This window comes from Lepidothrix coronata, unplaced genomic scaffold (genome assembly GCF_001604755.1).
Source record: "Lepidothrix coronata isolate B3197 unplaced genomic scaffold, Lepidothrix_coronata-1.0 Scaffold5, whole genome shotgun sequence".
NCBI lineage: Eukaryota > Metazoa > Chordata > Aves > Passeriformes > Pipridae > Lepidothrix > Lepidothrix coronata.
In genome coordinates this window covers 5,979,795-6,002,011 of record NW_016690185.1, presented here as the reverse complement: position 1 = coordinate 6,002,011, position 22,217 = coordinate 5,979,795, and the positions used below count along the sequence as shown (strand labels likewise).

The 22,217-nt window shown below is 37.0% G+C and overlaps 2 protein-coding genes and 1 long non-coding RNA gene across 14 annotated transcripts in view; 2 read left to right on the top strand and 1 right to left on the bottom strand.

Moving 5' to 3' along the window:
- Nucleotides 1-16,640, top strand: part of FAM184A (family with sequence similarity 184 member A) — a 77,744-nt gene extending 61,104 nt beyond the window's left edge. For 2 of the 6 annotated variants that reach the window (XM_017828113.1, XM_017828102.1), the window contains 8 exons: nucleotides 400-612; nucleotides 1,706-1,859; nucleotides 2,286-2,413; nucleotides 4,664-4,848; nucleotides 8,429-8,546; nucleotides 9,244-9,348; nucleotides 12,842-13,044; nucleotides 14,771-16,639. In XM_017828113.1, the coding sequence (XP_017683602.1) occupies nucleotides 400-612; nucleotides 1,706-1,859; nucleotides 2,286-2,413; nucleotides 4,664-4,848; nucleotides 8,429-8,546; nucleotides 9,244-9,348; nucleotides 12,842-13,044; nucleotides 14,771-14,852 (1,188 nt within the window). In that variant the 3' untranslated portion in view covers nucleotides 14,853-16,639. Of the gene's footprint in view, nucleotides 1-399; nucleotides 613-1,705; nucleotides 1,860-2,285; nucleotides 2,414-4,663; nucleotides 4,849-5,344; nucleotides 5,492-8,428; nucleotides 8,547-9,243; nucleotides 9,349-12,841; nucleotides 13,045-14,770 lie in introns of all 6 variants that reach the window. The other 4 variants (XM_017828078.1, XM_017828086.1, XM_017828093.1 and 1 more) reach the window with 4 other exon arrangements.
- Nucleotides 464-22,138, bottom strand: LOC108503803. 2 transcript variants are annotated; one of them, XR_001876917.1, is made up of 5 exons: nucleotides 21,977-22,138; nucleotides 20,939-21,070; nucleotides 18,981-19,147; nucleotides 7,795-7,927; nucleotides 469-572 (listed from the first exon to the last, which is right to left on the bottom strand). It is a non-coding gene; the product is annotated as an uncharacterized LOC108503803 (long non-coding RNA). The 2 variants fall into 2 exon arrangements; XR_001876918.1 differs by lacking the exon at nucleotides 7,795-7,927 and having other exon boundaries at nucleotides 464-572.
- MCM9 (minichromosome maintenance 9 homologous recombination repair factor) overlaps nucleotides 21,753-22,217 on the top strand; it is a 48,722-nt gene continuing 48,257 nt past the window's right edge. For all 6 annotated transcript variants that reach the window (XR_001876911.1, XM_017828022.1, XM_017828033.1 and 3 more), the window contains exon 1: nucleotides 21,753-21,796. The gene's annotated coding sequence lies outside the window, so the exon portion shown is untranslated. The remainder of the gene's footprint in view (nucleotides 21,797-22,217) is intronic.

Sequence of the window (22,217 nt, the reverse complement as noted above, 5' to 3'; positions counted from 1 at the left end):
TCCAAGCACAAGATTATCCTTGGAGAATGAATGTTCCCCTGAAGAATAGTTTAACAATCAAGTGGTTGATTTCAGACCTTGATAGTGTCATTTTTATTGATCTTTTATATAAAACCTAGAAATAATTTTTGAGAATCTGGCCATGAAAAATTGTGTTACAGGCAGTACTCTAGTATAAACTAACCAATGTGATAATCCTTACAAAATCATTAAAATGTAGTTATTGTATCTCTGACATATAATATTAACAGCAAATTCATACATGGATGACATTGCTTGTCTGTCTTTCAGCTAACAGTGGCTTTAAAATTTCAAGTGTTTTCTTCTTTTGAATGTTTTCTTTACAGTTGATTTTAGTATTAATGACTAACAGATATTTGCTGTTCTCTTGTGGATTAGATCTCCTTACTGAAGCAGAATCTGGAGATGCAGCTTTCCCAGTCACAGAGCTCTTTACAACAGCTACAAGCCCAGTTCAGTCAGGAGCGACAGAGGCTGACTCAGGAGATCCAGGAATTAGAAGAGGAGCATCAGCAAAGGCATAAGTCCCTTCAGGAAGCCCATATCCTTGCCTTTCAAAACATGGAAGAAACAAAAGAGCAAGAACAAAAGGCATGTTCATATGGTTATTCCAAATTCTATAGAGAATGTTGCCATTGTAGCATTTTATGTACACAGTTGGAATTAGTAAAGAACAGTATCCACGTAACTACTAAATTTCTATTTCAGATTATGTATTACAGTAATATTGTTATCCAGTTAAATCTGAGCAAGGCATATTTAAAATCATCTCTGACATTAGCATTGTTTCATATCTTGCTTTATATGCATGTATATAGGTGGGTGTATAAATATATATATATATGTAAAATTATTATCAACATATGTATTTCTTTATGGTAGTTTGACATTGTTACCCTTAATAGTATACTCTAAGAATTTTCTATTGCAGTTACTTAATTTGGCATGTATTTTTTGTCAATTGACTCCTTTTCAATGTATTCTATATTTTCATTATGTTAAAAATTGTATAAGCTATGTTCTGCGACTTGCAAGATAATTTTCGTGTCTCACCCAAGATATTTTTTTAAAACCTTGACTAAAACATCTTTAAAAATGAAAGTTGGCAGTGCATGGTACTTAATGAGGGGATGTCTTAAGGTTTTTTAAGTTCAGATCTAAAGTGCACTTTTGCAGTCAGTTTTCCCGTTAGCCACCCTTAATGTATTTTGGTTCACATTATAGACTGGTCTTGGAGGACGCAAGGTGGATTCCTTTTGTTCAAAATCAAACCAGAAGGTGTGCAGCAGGAACATTATGCTTCATACAATTCAGTAGGGAGTAAACGTGGGTGTCCTCAGGGAGCAAAATCTCCAAATGTGTATTGTGTGCACACTAACCCCATCTATGGATCTGCACTTCATGACAGTGCTTGCTATTATACATATATCCATAGATTGGTTTTTTAATCTTTTCCAGCTGTGAGCAGAACAGGGCTTTTGTGTCCAGGTCATCTTGATAACCATGAGCCACTGAAAAGAGAAATGTAGTAGTAGGATAAGAAAATATGAGGTAAATTAGTGCATTTTTAAAAATTTCTAGAGTAAGTCAATGCCTGCTTTTTGTTTTCAGTTGTTTATTGTGTAATATTTTAGACTTTTTTTAAGTTTGTATAGAATAAATTCTGTCAATTTTGATTTCGTAGGAATTAGAAGAACGTTTACAACAGAAGCACTCAGAAGAACTTCATGCACTGAAAGAAACACATAAACAAGCCATGGAAGGCTTTAAATTGGAGATGGAACAGGAACTTCAGACTCTACGATTTGAGCTGGAGGATGAAGGAAAAGCTATGTTAGGTATACTATTTTCAAATTTGAAAATGGGTTAAAAAACTTTATTTCTACTCATGCAAATATAGATGCACAACTATATGTGTGTATGTGTGTGTGTTATAACACTATAGTGTATCTGAAAGTCATTCAGTGTTGACCTAAATGTCCCTCTTAAAATCAGTATAAGCATTAACAGGTAAGTCCAAACTGTTCACTTTTGAAATATCTCACCCTTATCCTATCTTATCTAGTTTTTTTTGGAAGAAGTAAGCCACCAAAGTTCCTGATGGAGAACATTTCAGAAAGTAACAGGAATAGAATGACAGGACAATTGCTTAGCTGGTGTAAACAGAGTGTGTTAGGTCAGCCACAATACTAGAGGGAGCTGGACTGTTATTGTAAATGTAAAGATTTCCAAAATAAACTTTTCTGTTTGTTCCCGGTAACCAGCTTCCTTGCGCTCAGAGCTCAATCATCAGCATGCAGCAGCAATTGACCAGCTGAGGCACAACCATCAACAAGAACTGGTAGCTGCCAAAATGGAGCTCGAAAGGAGCATAGAAATCGGCAGGCGACAGGTAAGGGGCATGGCTGGCAACTGACTGTAAGACGGCATGATCAGTGTCTGTTTTTCTCTTAGCTGGAGGAAAGAACTGTTGTGAACAAACGACAAACATGTAATCCTTCCAAGTTACCTGACACCAGCAGCTAATGCATTCCTACCAGTTTCCTAAACTTTCTTGCTTAGCATTTTTTTCCTTCTACAAACTTCATTCGAAGCCTACTAAAGTCTCCCGTATCAAGGCAGTTTCCTCTCAGAAATGTGCAGCCGTCTGGGAGCACAGTGGCTTGCTGTGGGATGCAAGTGCCCATTCTTGCAAAATTGTACTTATCCTCAACTGCCAGCAGGACTTAAAAGGAAAAAGCTGTTTCTCTTTGAAGTCTAAGTGATATGGAAAAAAAAGTGGTTGCTTATAACCAACCATGATTGTTTCAAACTTAAGAGGTATCTGTCTCTTTTTGTCTCAGTAGCCAAATTAGAAAAGATTAATTAACATATAACGAAAACAGAATATGATGTAACAGCTTGCAACTATTTCTTAAAAAAATAAAGGCACAAAAAAAACCCCTAGAACAAAACCCCAGAGACAGTATGGACTACCTTTGCTTTCAGTAGGAAATTAATTCGTTCACTTTTACCTTTCATTTTCATTTTATACACTATTAGTTTTTCCACTGGTAACTAAAAATTCAAAGTTTAATCTCTATTGAGAGGAATCCAGACTCTTGGAAGTACAAGGACCAGAAAACTACCTCTTTATTTGCCTACACAATAGGCTTTTCAAGATAGATTTACTAGTAGTCCAGCACCACGGAGGAGAAGTAGTTTAAGAAATATATTTAAAAGAGTAAGCAGGCTTAGCTGGACATAGCCTTTACAGAAAAACAGAGGCAGTCAGAGATGAGCCCTTCTTTATCTCTTCCTTGCTGATTTAAAAGTGTTAGCACTAGAGCCAAAAATGTAGTACTGTCATGAAGGATTTAGGAGGATATATTTTCAGTCATGTGTTGTTTAAGCCTAGAGTCTGACATCTAAAGGAGATGTCAGAAAAAAAAGTTTAAATTACAAGAGCCAGTGTTTGATCCAACCACATACCCTGTACTTTTGGACTCAGTATAATGATCTGCTAAGCACAAGCTCGAGTTGTACTGAGGGCAAAGCAAGTAATTGTGTTTTCTTGTGTTAGAATGCTTATCAGTTCACAGGATCGGAGTTGAAATAGATGTAGAGTAGTCTACTTTTTGAAATATTTAAATATGTGGATGTAACTTTTCCACTGCTTTTTCCTATAACTTTAACATAGTCTATATAGAGAGAGGTAGATAGTTATTTTTAATGGTCTGTTCTTAAAGATGCCCTGTAAAATTTGTGCATTGGGATATATTTGTATTTCCTGGAGACAGAAAGGCACAAAACACAATTATACCTAAAACTACTTTGAAATATCTACTGATTTTCTCTCTGTACAAACTATATGGTTATTAATCATTCTGAAACTGTAAGAAGTGGAATAGGTGGAAACAGAAAACTCTGGAAAAGATGGTTTTCATTACAGACTTTTCTTAACTGATGAGAGGCATTATCAAAGCCAGTTAAATGGGCTCCAGATGCGTTTCCCAGATATTAACTTTATTGTAGTTTCTTATGTAAAAAGAATGACTTTTATTATTGAAAGCAATATAAATATTACATAAACTATTTAGTACATATTCTGCTGCAAAATATTTATGACCCTTTTATATATTTGTAAGATAAGAGACCTCTGAATCAGTGTTTGTTCGTGCAGGGCATACATCTTGAGTAATTTTCTCCCATTGAATGGGTCTGTAAAGGAAAAAAAGTTTCTCTGGAGTGTATGCTGACAAGGCAGAAAACGCTAAATGCCCGGGCCCCTGGTTCTTAGCAATACCTGTTTTTTTTGTTGTGTGTGTGGGCAGAAGGAAAATGTGATGAGCTACACAAATTTTAACTGGCAATGACAATGACAGGTTTTAACTTTTTTGGCAAATGGAAATTGCTTGTTACATAACTCTTATTTCTTCTTTCTTTGCACTTGTACACAATAAAAAAGAACCCCTTCATTTTAATTATAATTTGTATCAGCATCTAAAACTGAAAAAATTGTATATTGAATGGAAACTTCTGCTCAGCTCACAATACAGAAGCAAGTATTGTGCTTCTGAGACACAAGTCTATCTAAAATATTTTTTATATTTAAATGCTTTATATTTATATATAAAATATAAATATTTTATATTTCTTATAGGAGAAAGAATTTTTATGCCGAATATCAGATCTGCAAGATGAACTGAGACACCGAGACCATCATATAGCTGAATTGGACAAAGAGATTTTGCATCTTCATGAAAATATAAGTGCATTGACAAAGGAATTAGAGTTTAAAGGGAAAGAAATTCTTAGAATACACAGTGAATCCAACCAACAGATCAGGTATGAATTTCTTCACTCTAAACTCAAATGTGTATTGTTTCACTTATTGTTTTACCTATGAAATTTTACCATTTGCAATTCTTAATTTATCCTCTTAATCAAGTGATGTTATATATCATTTAGTCTTCTTTAGGAAAAGCTATTCCTGCTAGTAGTAAACTTAGTGAATATTACCATAAACGTAAGCTGCATTTCAGTGATACATTTTGGCATATTTTAGTAACAGTTTGCTCAAGTGTTGGTTTTTGGTGTTTGTTTTTTTTTTCAAATTCATTATGTTTGTTTATTTAAAAAAGCATTAAAGGAGATGCATTTTCCATGAAATAAGCTAGAAGATTGGAGAACAGTAAGTAGTGGGTTTGATGAATGAGTAATTCCTTCTGATTTGTTTTCTGATATTGTGTAAAAGCCATTAGAAGCATGGCAGAAAATCATGATGAACAAACAAGTCTGATTTTAGAATAACTCTTTTTTTAACAAAAAATAAATTAAACAGGATGCATGAGCAAGATTTAAGCAAGAAACATGAGAAAGAGCTGGATGTCTTGACAGCAGATCACATCAGAGAGAAACAAAGCATGCTGGCAGATTTTAATAAGACCCAAGAGCTGCTCAAGGAAATTAATTCAGCTTTACAGATTTCGTAAGTTTTGTTGCATTAAAAAAATTTGTATGTAGCTGCATTTGAGTGTATCCATAAGTTCCTGAAGATTTTGCAGAGGTGCAGATGTACAAATACCTCAATCAAGTATGGGGCCCAGTCTTGCATTCTTTAGGCAACACAATTCTGTAATCTTTAGGGGAATGTAGTGAGATAAATTGTTAGGGGTTTGAGACCAAAAATTTCAGGTAGGGAAGATATTAAATCTGTGCAAGTCCTAGAAAATTGGAGAAAACATTACTTCAAATATTTTTTTCTCAAACTTCAATACATCTTTTTTGAGAACACAAGAGCTTCTACAAGTTTATAAACAGTTTATAAAATTTGCTACTGAGAAGTGAGATTATAGCATGAGTAATGCAAACATTTTCAGGTTTGCTAAGAAAAGGAAAGTTAGTGTCTGAAATGGATTGTATGAGCATAACATAAAGAGAATACTTAGTGTTTCTCATAGTCAAAATGCCACCTGAGATTAGACCACGTCTGGGCAGAAGTCATGTTAGTATGTTGTCTAGCTACTGTTTTCCTGTTTTTCACATCATTCTGTATCTCTGTGATGTGTAACCAACTTGGTCACAGTTTTCATACTGCACTGAGGGCTTCCTGCCACAAATTTGTCACTGAGGGATTTGTATTTGCAGCACAAAGGATTTATGGCAGAGAAAAGAATTGGTTCTAAGTCTTCAAAGTAAATATCAGTTAAAAATTAACAATAAAGCCCAAATGCATCTAATTTTTTCTTGATAATGAGCACTCAGAAATTGTCCTCACATAAGATGGGTATAAAATTCTAGTTCTCACTGCCTTGTAATCATCCACATGCACACTGTTATGCCCTGATAAATGTGGTAACTTGCCATTCAGTAAATTAGATGTAAGCTACTTCCTGTTTGCTGCATTTATTTTGTATGAGAAAGGGACCTATGAGCACCAGAACTAGGCTTTGGAACTGTCTACCCTAGGTTTTTTTCACATTTAGTTGTTTGCTTTGGAGTGTCCAGAAATTTTCTGAATTTGCTGGCTCCTTACTCCTGGTTCTTGCTCAACTTAGAGCTGCAAGGAAGCAGCCACTGGCCTAAAGTCAGAAGCATCATCCAGGATGCCCTGACCTGACTTCCAATGTATCTCTCTGCTTACACTGAAGCAAGAAGCTGTCCAAAGAGGAAACTATGTAAAAAAGCAAATAAATTAAAAAAAAAAAAAAAAAAAGGAGGAGTTTTACGTAGCTATTTCTCAAGTAACTGTTTCCAGGTTCAGCCTCACCTAAAGCATGGCCTCAAGAACTTCTGTGAAATGGAGAATCTTAAAATAATTGAGAGTGGATGTCATTAATCAGGCTGTGTAACTAGAGTCCTTAAATTACAAATTATCTATTTGAAATAGAAAAATAAACCCAGTTCTTTGAAGTATCTGAAAATTAAATGACAGCTATGCGTAACTATGTGCTATACTCTGGAGATCTGTATACAATAGCTTAACCCAGCATAAAATGTATACACAAAAATTAAGCCAGCTGTGGCTATTTCTGTTCTGCTGAGTCAAATGCCTTCTCTGCAAGTAAAAACAGTCATGTTGTTCTCATTCATATTGTTTTATGTAAATACATTATATAATCTCATCAGAATATGTACAGGTTATTTGAAGGTTATCAATACAATTTAATATTAGCTGCATTTTCAGTTGCAAATCAAAGTAAAAGTCATATAGTTGATTTTGAAGAGAAAATATTTATCTAAAGTGAGAAATTATGTCTACTTCCAAGTGTCTTGTGGAACTAAGTTTGACTTGAGTTAGATGATTTAAATTCATAGATTTTTCTCAGCGTTTGATTGGGATTTTTTTTCTTTTTTCATTAAGTTTGTTAAATTTCCTGAATCTGTTCTGAAACTTGGCTTGCTAGTCTACATGAGGGCTGAATATGTGAGACAAGTATTTTAGTATTTTCCTTGGAAACAATGTTTAGCGTCATGAGCATTGTATTTGTTTAAAGGAGACACGGTCATTTGAAATTGTCCTGTCTTCAAAACTTGTTCTTTAAGTAAAAAGGATATTTGTGCAGTTATTTGTACAATTCCTCTCAGTTGGCTTATTTCACTTCTCTCCTTTAATGCTTTCCCACCAGGCATTTCAAATTTCTTCCTTTTTTTTCAAATGTTTATCAGTTGTTACATTTCTCTTAATCTAGATATCCTAATATCCAAGTGTTATTGCTTTTGTTTTGCAGCTCATTCCTTTATTTCATCTCTAATGGTACTAAGTTGCTTTTGTGGAGAGGAGTTAGTTACCTGTTAGTCTTCAGTGTTCTTGGATATCTTTGTTCCAGTATGTTCCACATGAACTGAGGAAGATGCTGCCAGCTTTTTCTGTCTATCCAGTTTCTCCATTATCACAAGCATGCATCTTTATCAGAGTAGTCTTCTTTTAAAATTTAAAAAAAAAAAAAAGATACTGTTGTTTTTCCTCATTAGGAAAGTGAATTGCCACCTTTTTAAATGTACATTAATATTAAATATAGTGCTATGTAGTCCCTATGTTTTACATAAGAATTGATTTTAGCTATGTCTTCTCTCCTGTCCATATTGTGGTTTTGAATGCCTTATTTTCAGGCTGACTTCCAAGAGGCCTTTTTCAAATACATAGTACTGCATGCACAGGAAGGATGTTAAGTTTTTAGAATTTTGCCCAGATTATTAGTTGCTGGAGAAAAAGTTATTGTTATTGGGGTTTTATGGGTTTTTTTGTTTCTTAACTGTCTAAAGCTGAATGAGAACATAGAAATTAATTTCCTTCAGGACGATAAGAAAGATATCTTCTGTTTTTACTCCTTGAACTGTCTTTTGTACTAATCAAAAATGCGACTATTCACTCATCATTTATCACTGGATCAGGCTAAAGAGGGTATTCTTCTTTTCTATAAAGTTTAGAAGAAATGGAAGAAAAATATAAAAACAGAGAATCAAGACCAGAAGACTTGCAGCTTATCTCAGAACTGAAAGACCTAATTGCAGAGCGGGACCAGCTCATAAAGAAATTGATTGTAAGACTTCTATGCTCTCTTGGTGTAATATCTTGACAGATACAAAAATTAATCTAATTCAGAGTGTTTGAAATGTGTATAAAGAACCAATCCTGCTAGCATGTTATTCATATTCTTTAACGCATTATTCCTGTGGTTCCAATTACTCATGATAGTAAAGCTAATAAGATACAGAGTGTTTTCCACAATCAAGCATAATACATTATTACAGAAATATTTGGGTGTGTCCTCGATCAGATGTCTTCTGTCTCCAGTCCTGGAATAAGCCGGCCATGTAAGCCATATATGAAATAGTCTCTTCTGTGAGATTTTTAAGGCCAATATCCTGATCCACTGAGCTTCCCAAATTCAGAGCACAGCACCATTACTCGGGCTAGTCTAATTAGATCTTAATTAAGAAGCAAGAAGGAATGAGGAAATTAAAATTAATTAAAGATCAAAAGTTAACTATACTGAGTCTTTCCTAGCACATAACACATTAGGCTATGCTCACTCTCAGGACCGTACAACTACAGAAATAGAAATTATTTAAATTATGACATATAATAATATATAAAACATGAAATGCAATTTTTAGAATTACCAGTTTATTTTAAAATGTAAGCATAAATTTATTTGAGAACATTTTATAGGCAGATTTGGCCACTAACTGATTGAAAATGCATAAAAAGAAGTTTCTATTTGTTGTTCTTTTTAGGAGGACAAAAAGTTCTATCAGCTGGAACTAGTTGACAGGGAGACTAACTACAACAAAATGTTTAATACAAGCCCTAATGTTGGTGTTATTAATCCATTGGTGAAGGTATGTTCCATGGACTTCATTGCTAAAGTAAAGAAAAAGACATCTAAACTTAAGATACAGTAAAAGGAAGAAATATATGTGTATGTGTGTGTGCCTGCATCTGTACATAAATCACTCTTAAAAGACATGTTCAAAACAAGAAACATAGTTTTCCATTTGTCTCTACTTATTTCTGTGTAGGTTTGTTTCTTTTGTGTTGTTGAGAGATCCACTGATGCTGTTGCCCTGGTTTGCTTGATGTATATGACGTAAAACACAGTTCCTTCTCACAAAACTGCAAAATCAAAATTGAAAAGTGACAGAAAGGCAACAGAGGGCAGAACTGTAGCATACAATAGAAAGCAGTGACACCCCTAACTGTTTTTCAGTTTCATAATTTTTCTTGGTTATTTTGGAAAGTGCAAGGGCACTTAGCAATTTTGAGAAAGTGCTCAGGATGGAAGAGCATTAGAAATACAGAGGGACAGGTGACACTAAAAGGAAGGGAATAAGGGTAAAAAGTGGAAGGGGAAGAGTGTGAGAAGGACATAGGATAAGTTTGAATGAGGAAAGGTGTAGAGTAAGACTGGAGCACTGGAGTGACAAACCAGGTATGGACAGTGGAGGCAGCAGGAGGCAGAAGTCAGTCTCTAGCCTTCTCAGTTGTTGTCACCACCTATACAAGTCAAAGCACTTCAGTAGCCACCTTTTCCAGTTCTCTCCATCCTGCTGAATAGCAGCCAGGGAAGGCTACTGTACGCATAGGCATAGTAGCCTTCCTGTCATTTCAAATGCCAGCAGCATTCCATCATGAGGAACGTGAATAGACTGTAGTAAGGTACCTTAATTCTATTTCTTTTCACCACTTCAGGAATAAGAATGAGTCCTCTGACATTTCCTTCCTCCTTGTGATAACCCATGGGTTATTTCACCTGCATGGAAGGGGAATAGATTTTGTCCCAGCTGTAGAGGCAGAAGAACTCTGGAAGGTTCTGAAACAGGCTAACCCAAGGGGCACAACATGAGCAGTTCAGATGCCTGAGTGCTTTAGTGATGAGGGTTCAGGCTCCCATTATTTAAAAGGAGTTCTGGCTCCACTATTTGGGATCAGGCTGTGCTATTTAGCCAAGCCTTATTGCAGTTTCACATCAGATCAACGTATTTCACACTTCTGCACAAGCTCAGCTGCAAAATGTCAATATTCTCCTATGATTTTCAGGAGCCCGGCAGATCTCACAAGCTTATCTGTGGATGCCCAATTTTTATCCTAACTGCATAAAAGAACTTAGTTCAGGCCCAGTAGAGACAATACCAGGACATCCAGATACAATTTGAATGCTTTGGTTTTATAAAAATTTTGGAAGTTGTCTGAACCATTCATTTATAAAGATGTGAAATGTAACCATCTAGTATATAAGCTTGTTTTGTGTGAAATCTGAAGTGTTTGGCAAAAGTACTTTTAACATCAGATTTCTGTAGTGATAATTCATATATTTTTATAATATGCTTCTATCACTCAAAACTGTTTAGACTTTAAAAGTGTCTTGTATGCCAGAACATTCTGACCTCTCATTTCATGAGTCGTGGACTATGTTACTTTATTTTGTCAAAGCATGTGCTGTGTTATTGGAGAATGAATTCCAGAGAAACTGAAAATCTCATTCTCTTTTCCTTTTTTAAAAGGAAAGACAGAATTTATGAGTTACTACAGGCTTTGCATATTAATACAAAATTACAGCCATTGCAGTATGTATTACTGCTTCTCTAATTTATGCAATGGATCTGTTTAGTGTTATATTGTTACATCTGAAGTTTCTTAATACTTTGCATGAATTTCATGGAAACAATACACACAATTTTCTCTTTCCAGATTTGACCACTTCAGAAGCACAGATTTTTTTTTTATAGAGAATGTTATATAAATTGCAGTATTTTTCTAAGCACTTATGGGGATAACTTATATTTTCCAGAAATGGGCCACCTGTGGAGCACACAGATTTAACTACAGTTTGTTTAACACACTGTTTCAGTTACAACGTATATTGCCTTGCAAGTGTATTTTACGTGCAGTTGGTTACTTTTACCAAACTATTTCTTCCATCATAATATTTCTTGCTTCTTGAGCTACTAAAGCAGAAGTGTATGGGACAATCTTAGTTTAATCCTTTGTAGCTGATGATCTTTCATTGTGATGCCTAGAAAAGATTTTTTTCTATTATAGCATTTGGTTAAATTGTTGAGGGTTTTTAGTTATATTTTGACAAACACATCCACCAGTGTGGCTGCAATTAGTAGCATTTGCCTCTGCCAGCCCAGAGAGGCTGGGCACTGAAATCAAAGCCAGCAGAGAGCTACAGAGAAGAAAGTGCAAACAAACAATAAGACTCTCTGTCTCTATTTGAACTTGCGCCCACCCTTGAATAGAGCAGCTCTCCTGTTTCAAGTGGAATTCTGCCGGAAAATGTAATATAGAAACAACACAAGATTGCACTCGTCTTTCACTTCCGTTCAGATTTGTGTAGTTCATAAGCCCTTAAGGGTTCTTCTCCTAGCTGCCTTGTTAGGGTTGCATGTAGGTAATTGAAGGAAATTATTTATTATATATTCAAATAATACATAATTCATTATATTTATGAGGTATTTTTTCATTGCTCTGGGTATGTTAAAAAATCCTATTTTTAGAAATGAGATGCTTATAATATTAATATTTTATTGTGGATGTGGAATATTTGATAGAAGTCAGAAAATACACAAGGTTTCTTGTCACACAGCCATTTTAAAAAAAAAAAGCTATAGAATTATTTGAAACATCCTTCTACATTAAAACATCTATAGAGAGGTTGAATACTGACTTCTTTGTGTGATGTGTTCTGGAATGTAGAATAGTGATATAAAAATAAATTTCTTCAGTATTTTGAGTCCCTTGAAATGCTATCAGGAGAAGTACAGAGAGTATTACAAAAAGAAAAATGTTCAGTTGTGCCACCTGGTGTCCAGAAGTGACAGCTGTAACGGCATCAAAGCCTGGCTTTTTCCTTATTCAAGAAACTGAAGTCCTGTACAGTAATATTTATATCTTCAGCCATATTGCTGTAATGCTTGCTGACCATGAGGGTGTTGATTACTGTGAAAGATATCAAGAAAAGTTTTGAGTAAACATGAAAGGTTTAGCAGACTGAGAGGAAGTTTTCCACAAGATTGTCAATGTCCAATGTTTAAGTAGAGCAAAATGTTATATTGAAAGACCTCCTATGACATACTCATTGATTATTATGCTAAGTCACAATAATTTAATCATCTTGATCAGAAATTTGATTTTTCTGTGAAAATCTGTGGCGTTCAGGTCTCGTCAAAGCAAACAGGATAACTACAATTGGAAAAAGGGGCCAGTCTGTCACAATCTCTCCTTCAAAAAAACCTCCAAACCAGCCATCAATAAAACTTTTAAGTTTGCCAATGTCCTCGTCTGTCCAGGTGCAAGAAGGCTTCCTTACATTTGTTATTTTTAATGCAGCAAAAGAAGAAGAACGATAAATCAACAAACAGGTTTGTGAGTGTCCCCAATCTAAGTGCTCTGGAATCTAGCGGAGTGGTGGGCAATGGACATCCTAATCGCCTGGACCCCATTCCTAACTCACCCATCCACGATATTGAGTTCAACAGCAGCAAACCACTACCACAGCCAATGCCACCCAAAGAGCCCAAGACGTTTTTGAGGTGAGCACTGCCTCACCAATCTTTTTTTTTTCTTTTTTTTTTTTGCTTAACTCAGAAAAATTTTGCATTCCTATTGAGCTGAATCCCACTTGCTTTATCGGCCTTTCAGAGGTACAAGTACTCTTATGGCATTTTAATTTTTACATTGTATTTATAACCTCTTTATAGTATTCCTTTTTATTGCAGACCTTGTTGAAATATGAAGTATTCTCTCACTTTTTCCTAAACCTTGAACTTTGAAAACCTTTATAAATACCCTAACAGAATTCATGTGCTTTCAATTGTTTACATATATGAACAATTGTTTTAAATGTTTGTGTTATTTACTGATTTTCATTTAGGAATTGATACGAGCACGGAATTTCTTTTATTCAGTATTATGTGATAATGATTTTTACGTAAGAAAATTATTTTCCGTGCTACGTGAATGTTTTATGTTTCCCCTTTCCTCACCTGTATCAAATTGTTTCATATGAGTAACCTTCCTACAGCAACAGGAATTGTGTAGGCTTAGGTGCTTAATGCTGAGCTTCCAGTAATCAAAACCAGAATTAAAGTCTCAAATAATTCTTTCACAAAATAATCTATTGAATTGAATAACTTAAAAATGGCATTTTAGAGGCAGGATTTTAATCTTTTAGCTTGATGTGCCCACATATTAAATGCACCGAAGTGCTGTACTCTGTATTTAGTAGGTGCTGATCTCTTACCTCTAAGTTGACAACTTAAAATGATGTCTAATTAGTGGTTCCACTGTTGGTTATTTGCTCTCTCCTTTGATGTAATGCAAAAGATCACATACCTAGCAACTGCTAATTATAAAGGGAAACAAATGATAGAATCCAAAATAGATAAGGGAAAACAATATTTTTCAAGAAAACAATTTAAGAAAGAAAAAAAGTACTGTTGCTAATTTTTTTCCTGTGCATGTGATGTGCATGAGTATGCTCAGATATCTATAACATGCATGTGAATGACCCCATGAACTGTGATGCTGGAGTTTTCACTCCAAGTTGGTTTTTGCCCTGTATTATCCAATAATCAAGATAACTTTTATTACCAATTTTTATTGATAAAGGAAGTTAATTGTGTAAACTACTATAAATTATTCTCTCCTGCTCATTTTGTGAGAATGTTAAAAGAGAAACCAAATCCTGTTTGTAGCACAGTAGTTTCTTTTTTCCTAGTATATGAGCATATTCTAATTGTGTGCATGAGCAACAATGCAAGTGATATTCATGATCGGTGTTAACTATTAAAATAGTGTGTATTTCTGTTCAGTTGCCAGCCAGTCTTTGTGAGCACATGGCTACAAATATGATGCTCGCATCATATTTTTCGAAATTAACTTTACCACAGGAAAAGGATGCTAAAAGAGGACCTTCTACAGTCACGCTTTTCCAAGAAAACTCTTTTTATTCTTCCTGAAAACCTACAGTTATTTATGAGATTCTAAATTATGTTTTCCAAAACATTATTTGCCCAGTCTCTAATGTGGTTTCTGAACTGACTTGTCTGTGCTGCTGATGCTCTCCAATGGAGTGGATGATCACAGATTCTATAGGGAGACGTTAAATCATGTCCTGGGGCACACTGATAATTAATCCATGGAAAAACAGACTGTTCCTTACTGAATATTCTCTGTGATTCTTTTTTTTCTCCTAATAGTTGTACTTTTTGTGTAGTTGTGGGATAATTGTGGTTTTTTTTCTTTCTGTGAATTTAGCCCTCCTCCGACTGATGCCTCACCAGTGGCTTCACCAGATCCACAACGCCAGGAGTGGTTTGCCCGATACTTCACGTTCTGAGAGATGATTTCTTTTTGTGGCACAGCGTGATGTGGACTGTTTATAAGAGCATGACCTTAAGTAAACCCTCATGTGAACAAGCTATCCTGTAATTTGTCAAACACTGTGAATGAGAAAGTAATTGTCTTTCTGATTTGAAACTGCACTGTATTTCATGTTATATTTGTTGAAATCACTTGACATGATACTATACAATATGTGTAATTATAACTATTATTTTTATTTAAAATGGAAGAATCTTTAAACTTTGTAATTACTACATAATAAATTTTGGTAGAACAAACAATGCTTTCCCCCTTTTTCCTTATAAATGCTTTCTTTGATTTCAGGTAAGGCTTTTCCCCTGAATAACATAATTGCATGGTTACTATAAATACAACTTAAATTGTAAAAGGAAAAGGTATGTATCTTGCACTCTCTCTCCAATTTGAGCAGGATATGTTTAATGCATCCCACTTCTGTTACTTTGTAGCAGTTTAAAATCTGTCTAACATTTAAAAGGAAGAATGCTAAATAAAACTAGCATAGCTGCTGGCCTTCAAAGCAGAGTCATTCTGATAGAGGATGAAAAAAGCCACAAACCAGGAGCTGTTCACTGGGGTTGGGGGTTGACTCCTCACTTATTGCTCATGAGGCTTTGCCATCTCATTATAATCAAATATTTTATCACTGAATTTAAACAGAAACTGTTTTCACAGGTTCTATATTTCTTTTATGAATATTAACAAAAACAAATGCTCGATATATTTAGAAAACTCTGCTAAGTATCTCTGCATAAATCAAGAATCTACATTTTGAGCATATAGTCCTGCTTTGGATAAAAGTCATGTCTGAAATAAAAAAAGAAAGTCCCAAACAAGCAAACAAAGCAATGACCCAACTTTTTCCCATTTATTCATACTACAGTACAGATGTTTCCTTAAAAATTAGTCACCTTCCTTTGTCTATATTAATTTCTTTTCTTCTTCTTAAACTGATATATGAAAATGTTTTTTCAGCTAGTGAGCATGATTCTCCAATCTGTACCTTTTATGATGTCAGTGTTGCTCGAGAAATTTGTTGTAGCATATAGAAAACCAGAGCTTATTGTCTTTTTTATATTTTTTCATTCAAAGATTACCACAAAGTAACTCACACTGGTAGTCTCAGGGAGAACATTGTCTTTGTTTTATGAATGTATTTTTAAGCTGAATCTCTTATCTTTTAAAAGCAAGAAAAAAAGTTTGAGTTATTTGAATAAGGTTCTAGTTAGCATATACAAAGGTCTTGAACTTTAATATTTCATCTGAAGCCCTAACTACATCCTTTTTTTGCTATATGCACAAAGATAAATACCCAGATGAAGATACTTGCTAATTAAAATGAGTTTTATATGTAGTATATGTATAAATGAAAAATTTGTATGTTTTCATATAAATAATATAAAAATCTTCTAAATGCACATTTAAAAACTTCTATCTTATAATTCAGCTTGAAAACACCACTGAAAGCTGTATTCTGGTGATGCTGCCATGGATTAAAGATGTATACAGCAGATTTTCGGTAGCTGGTGGACTCAACTGTAGGTATATGCAACTTTTTAATTTTAGAAGAAAGCCATATTGGGCAAAATGTCAGATTTCTTGGCTGTTACCCAAAATAAAATTCACTAGATCATTTTGTTACAATGTTCTGAAGTGAGTGTCGCGTATTTTTTCTTGCATGCTTTGCAAGGGATCAGCCTTTTTCTCCTATCCTCCACTTCATTTGTGCATTTGTACTTATGGAATGAATAACTGAACACTAATACAAAGATGATAATATCTACATTTACTTATTCAGTAAAAGCTGTGCCCATTGTTTTTTTACTAGAAAAGAAAAGAAAGTTAAGAAGGACACAGTTACTGTGTCTGCCACAGTCAGCAGCTGTACCACTGCCAAATCAGTCTATTCAAACAAAAAACAAAAACAAACAAACAAAAAACCAAAACCAAAAAAAACACAACCAAAAAAAAAAACCACAGAAGAAATTTGGAAAAAATTTATTTTCTACCAAATGGCATTGAGAAGTCTGTAAAATGTATTCCTAAAAGAAGTTAATATCTGGATTTGGGGATTAATACAGTTACTTAGATGATCACTATGCTATTGTGCTCCTGATCTTTGCAGTATCTGGTATTCTGGAAAAACCTAGAAGTGTGCATATTCGTGAGTCCAGTCAGTTGTGCAGAGAATTCTGCAAAGTCTCTGCTCACACATGTGTGCAGCATTTCCAAGCTCAACAGACAACTCTGAGTAAGGAGGTACAGAGTTAGCATAAAGTGGCATAGTATTAGTTACAACAGTGGGAAAGTCTTTTGGCTCTCAGGAACTCTCTCTCTGCATTCCGACACATCAAATCTCATTACCAACACTTAGTGTAACTAATTCCCATGACCCTTTAATTCTATTCAGAAAGAACAAATAAAAGGTCAAAGAGGAAACAAGGACGTAATATTTCAATCTTTACTGTCTTTTCCTATGGAAGAAGGAATAGGCTGTACTTGATACAGGGGCAAAATGCAGAAGATTTCTACATTTCATCAGAACATCATTGTAAAAATCAGTCTTAAGGGCAGGTTCGACACGGTCTAGATTGCTCCATGTACATCTGTGATAAGAGTTTGAATGCCAGTGAATTTTCCAGTTCAGCAGAAAACTCCTCTAGCCAACCCTTCTGACACAATCTCACAGCACAGGGAAGAATTATGTCCCAAGAACTGCATGGCTTTTTTTCTGCAGCAGGAATTCTACCCAGAAGGTATACTTGGGGGAAAAAAATCCCAAAGATTGTTGAAAACCAAGCTGCAATCAGCACCAACGTGGAAATCACTTTATCATATTGACTGGCTTCCCTTTGCATTGTTTCAGTTACTTCAGCATGTGTGTACTACATTTACCTCAGACTTCAAGGAAAACACTAGTCCTAAGAGAAGCACTGGATACAAATTACATGAGTCCATAGCATTGAGTTTTTAACATTCTTAGTCTAAATAAATTTTCACTTCTGTTTTTCTCATGATCTCCATAGGCAAATGCTAAACTTTTTTTTTTTTTACTACAGTGAAAATTTGTAGTGTTGTTGTTTAGCTACTTTTGGGTGTTGGGCATTGTATCAGTTTTATTCCTGCACACATTCCCTGGCAAAATCTTTAAATGGAAGTAACTAATTAACATGTACAATATACATGTACAATATACAGAAATCATCTTGCAGTTCTAAAAATTATTTACTTTGCAGTGTATTTGTGTCATGTAAATAAACATCCATTTCTTAGGATACATCACAGTAAGTGCACCTGTGGATAGTACTGGACAGTGTAACAAAACCAGGCAGCCAAGCTGAAACAAGTTTTGCTCTTTGTCTGACCAACTGCTGAACTCCATTTCTTGTTTTCATAGAACTTGTTATTTGCTGGGTTCAACACTGGGCTTTTTTCTACTGCACAACTGTGTTAACATTTCTAATTTTCAAGCACATACACTATTAGATAACTCAAGCTTTGCTGACTGCACAAATTGCACTGCAAGTTCCCAGGTTAATGGTGGGACCTAATGAGGTGAACTATTGATCCACTATGGAGTCCTGCAGGGTCTTAAGGATGAGTTTGTAAATAGTCTGTCACTAAGGCAGACAGAGTTGAGCACAGTGTAGTGGTCTGTTCACAATAGCTAGTTGAACACAACGAGAAGTAGCTGCTGCCAGTGGCACTGATAGCAGTGTTGCTGGGGAACATGAAGAGTTAAGCTTAAGAAAATAAAAGCATCATTCAATAATGACTACCAAAATCTGGCTTCATTACAACAGTGAGTTGTTCTCTCTGACCTTAGCAGGCCTTCCACAGTCAACCTGACACATGAACAGAAAAGTTTAGAGAGTGGCTGATTCTTTACCTGGAACTACAGCTGTTTAACTTCAGTCATAGATTATCTGTGTGATGGCTGGGCACAAAGCAGAATCAGCACACTTCAGGCTGACTGAACCACCACAGGCAGCCTCACCCACAGCTGGCAAGAGACACGCTTTAGGGCAGAGCCTGAAGCCCAAGTTTTACAGCTATGTGAACATCCAAACATATTCACACTGCTTAGACTAAATCTTTACCTTACCTGTGGCATCCATGAGCCCTTCTCAGCTCTTGTGCAGCCTTGCTGGTACTGCCCCGATTGCACACAAATGAGATGTGTACCAGCCACACCAGCCATAGTATTATGGGCAGTTCCTGTACTCTCCTGGGACATACCCATATTGAGGGCACACACTATGTTCTGTAAAACTGATAAACAGAGGACTTCTAAGTCTTTGTCTCTTTCTTTATTACTGCACAAGACTATCAGAAGTGACCTGAAAGCAAAAACGTAATACGGATTTATGCAGGAGAGCCATTCCAAGCGGAAAGCAGAGACAAACCAGGAAAGCATTCCAAGCTCAGAACAAGAGAGCTTTTCAAGCTGGTAACTGCCAGCACTTCTCCATCCACTCGTTTGAAACAATTACTTTTTCCTGTCCTATTTTGCACCATGATTTCAAAAGAGGCCACTCATGGATTTTCAAATGGGCATAATATATTTTTGGATGACTTCTTGCTGAGCAAACATTTCTTCATTATTCAGCTAAACACATACCAGTTACTGGTTATTATTAGATAATAATAGGATGATAAATAACTTTCGGGGTTTTTTTGTAGGAACCACTACCTAATCGCAGCCTTTACGTACCAACATCAGCTCCTTGCTCCGTAGTTATAAAAATCAGCTGCCCCAGTTGCAGGCTGCTGCATTGTTTTTCATACTACTCTAGTTGTTTAAGCTACAAAGAGCAGTCTGAGGAAGCACACATGGACACCTCCAGTAAATCACAAAGATGACACCTCTGCCATACCAGAAGCCAAGTAACTGTGGTAACAAACATGCAGTAATAACTGTGTCTCGTCTTTAGAAAAAAAGCAGCCAGGCTTTCTACCTTGCAAGACAGCACTATAAACCGAGTAAAGCTGATGCTGAAAGCATATACTGGAGACAGGGCTTGTTTTGAATTTTCACAGTGATCACTTTATATATTAAGTGCAGATCTCAGCAGTGCTTTTGCAACCATATCTATTAACTTTGTTACAACAGGACCATTTTATAAAGCCCAATGTATTTTTCTTCTAGAGACATACCTAGGAATTAAAACATTTCCTCTTTATAACCACCTGAAGCAGTTTTGGACTTTTACTGTAAACACTATTTCCTTCAGGTAAGGATTTAGGAAACATCTACAGGTAGCCTGAAGAAGAATGTATTTGCAAACAATGCAGGAGAGGTAACTAAAGTTCCATCCACGGGTTCACCCAGCAGGAGTTAGATGCAGAAATCCTCTTCCAATAGCTTGTGAAGTAGCAATTCAGAGAAATATGATCTGTAACTTAAACCACCTGTAAAGTTCCACACGAGGATGAACTCATGGATGGTGAGATATTCAATATAGTCAAGAGGTGAACCACTGCAGCTTTCTTATTCATTAAGATAACACATTCAAATATGACTTGGAGAAAAAAAAAAAAAACATGTTAGACATTCAAATTAATTAACTTAGTTTTATTAGGGCTGGTAAGGCAGTTACTTTACACATTGAAGTCATACATCATAACATGAAAATAAGGGATCTGAAGTTTATTGGGGTTTGGGGGGGGCTGTTGTTGTGGTTGGTTGGTTGAAAAGTGTTGATTTTCCTGTCCACCAACCCTAAAAATTTGTATTAAAATACAAATTGTGTACATTTATTAGAGAGCATATGTTGGTGATATTGTAATATCTTAAAACAAAAAGTGTTCTAAATGAGCAGTGCTTTTTGTTTTGATTGCCTATCAATAATTCACCATTAATACAGGCCAACAGTGGGAGGTCCTGGGACTGAGGAACTCAGTGGAGAACTTTTAGGATTCTTCAACATTTTGAAGTTACGCAGATTAAGTTATGCTCTGTGATGTTGCAAGACTTGAATGGATATATGAGAACGATACTCAAACGCATTGTCAGAGGAACCAAGAAAATACATGTAGTAATTCAGAAGACAGTCTACTTACACTGAACCCAATGAGGACAGAACTCAAACATGCAAGCACAGAGTTGTTAGAAGTGTGCACACGTGCTGCAAAGTAACTGGAGGAAACAGACATGCTGCTGGAGAAACTGGGAACCGGTTTCACTCCTTATGCCTGGAACACAATTTTGAAATAGAATCAATTAAAAGACAAAATATTTCAAATAGCTAAAGTATGTCACTGCGTTACTATACACGATGGGGGGGGGAGAACACAGAGGTACGAAATTTTCAAAACAACACTGGGCAAAAGCGAAAGCTTTAGAGCCTCCAGGAAAACCTATTTTCTGGTTATATTAACAATATAATCCCTAAACTCCTCAGACTTCGAGGGAGGGAGAAATGGCTGGTTTGTTATGCAGTCCGCTTTTTAAGAAGTCCTATTTAGACTTTGTGGTGCCTGTAAACCGCGGGGGAGGACTTGTAAAAAGCAGCTCCAGCTGCCTGGGGGCTGCCCCTGCCGTACAGTCCCCCTTCCGCCCCTTGTACACAGGAGCAGCGCCTCTTTGCAGCGACGGAACAGAGATATTTATGCAAACAACAAAGTGCGGCAATACTGGAAGGAGAACCCGTAGGTGGATCTGTTGTTCCCGAGAGGCTGGGCAGCTGCAGTGTTCCCCGAGCCCACGGAGCGCTGACTGGCGTGGAGCCGGGGCCCACCGCCCCTCAGCCGCTCCCGGGAGGGCCGCTTCTCCCGCCGCCGCTGAGGCACCCGCGGGAAGCGCCCCCGGGCCCGCCCGTGGAGCGGCGCGGAGGGGGCGGGGACGGAGCCGCTCCTCCTGCCGGTGAGGGAGCTGCGGTGGCGGGAACCCGGCCGGAGGGGCGGCGGCGCCCGCTGCAGGTACCGAGCGGGAGCGGGGCGGCCGCAGAGCTCTGCCCGCCTCCGCCCGGCGGCGCGGGCACGGGGGTGACGCTCGGGGCGCAGCACGGGACGCGCTTGGGGCAGCGCTCCGCAGGCGGGCGGGAGGCAGCGTGCTGCTAACCCGGTCCGGCCCACCCCTGCCTCGCCACCGCTCTAAACCTGCTGTGCTGGCGGCGGCCGACTGCGCCCTGCGGAGAACCCCGCCCCTGCCGCCGGTGGGGCGGGGCGGAGACGCCCCTGCTGCTTCCTCCTCCTGTCACCGCCCACAGAGCGACGGAACGGGTGCCTTCGCCGTTTCGTTTTGTGGCACTAACGGGCGGAGCGCCCCGCCCGCTCCCCGCCCGCTCCCCGCCCGCTCCCCGCCCGCTCCCCGCCCGCTCCCCGCCCGCTCCCCGCCCGC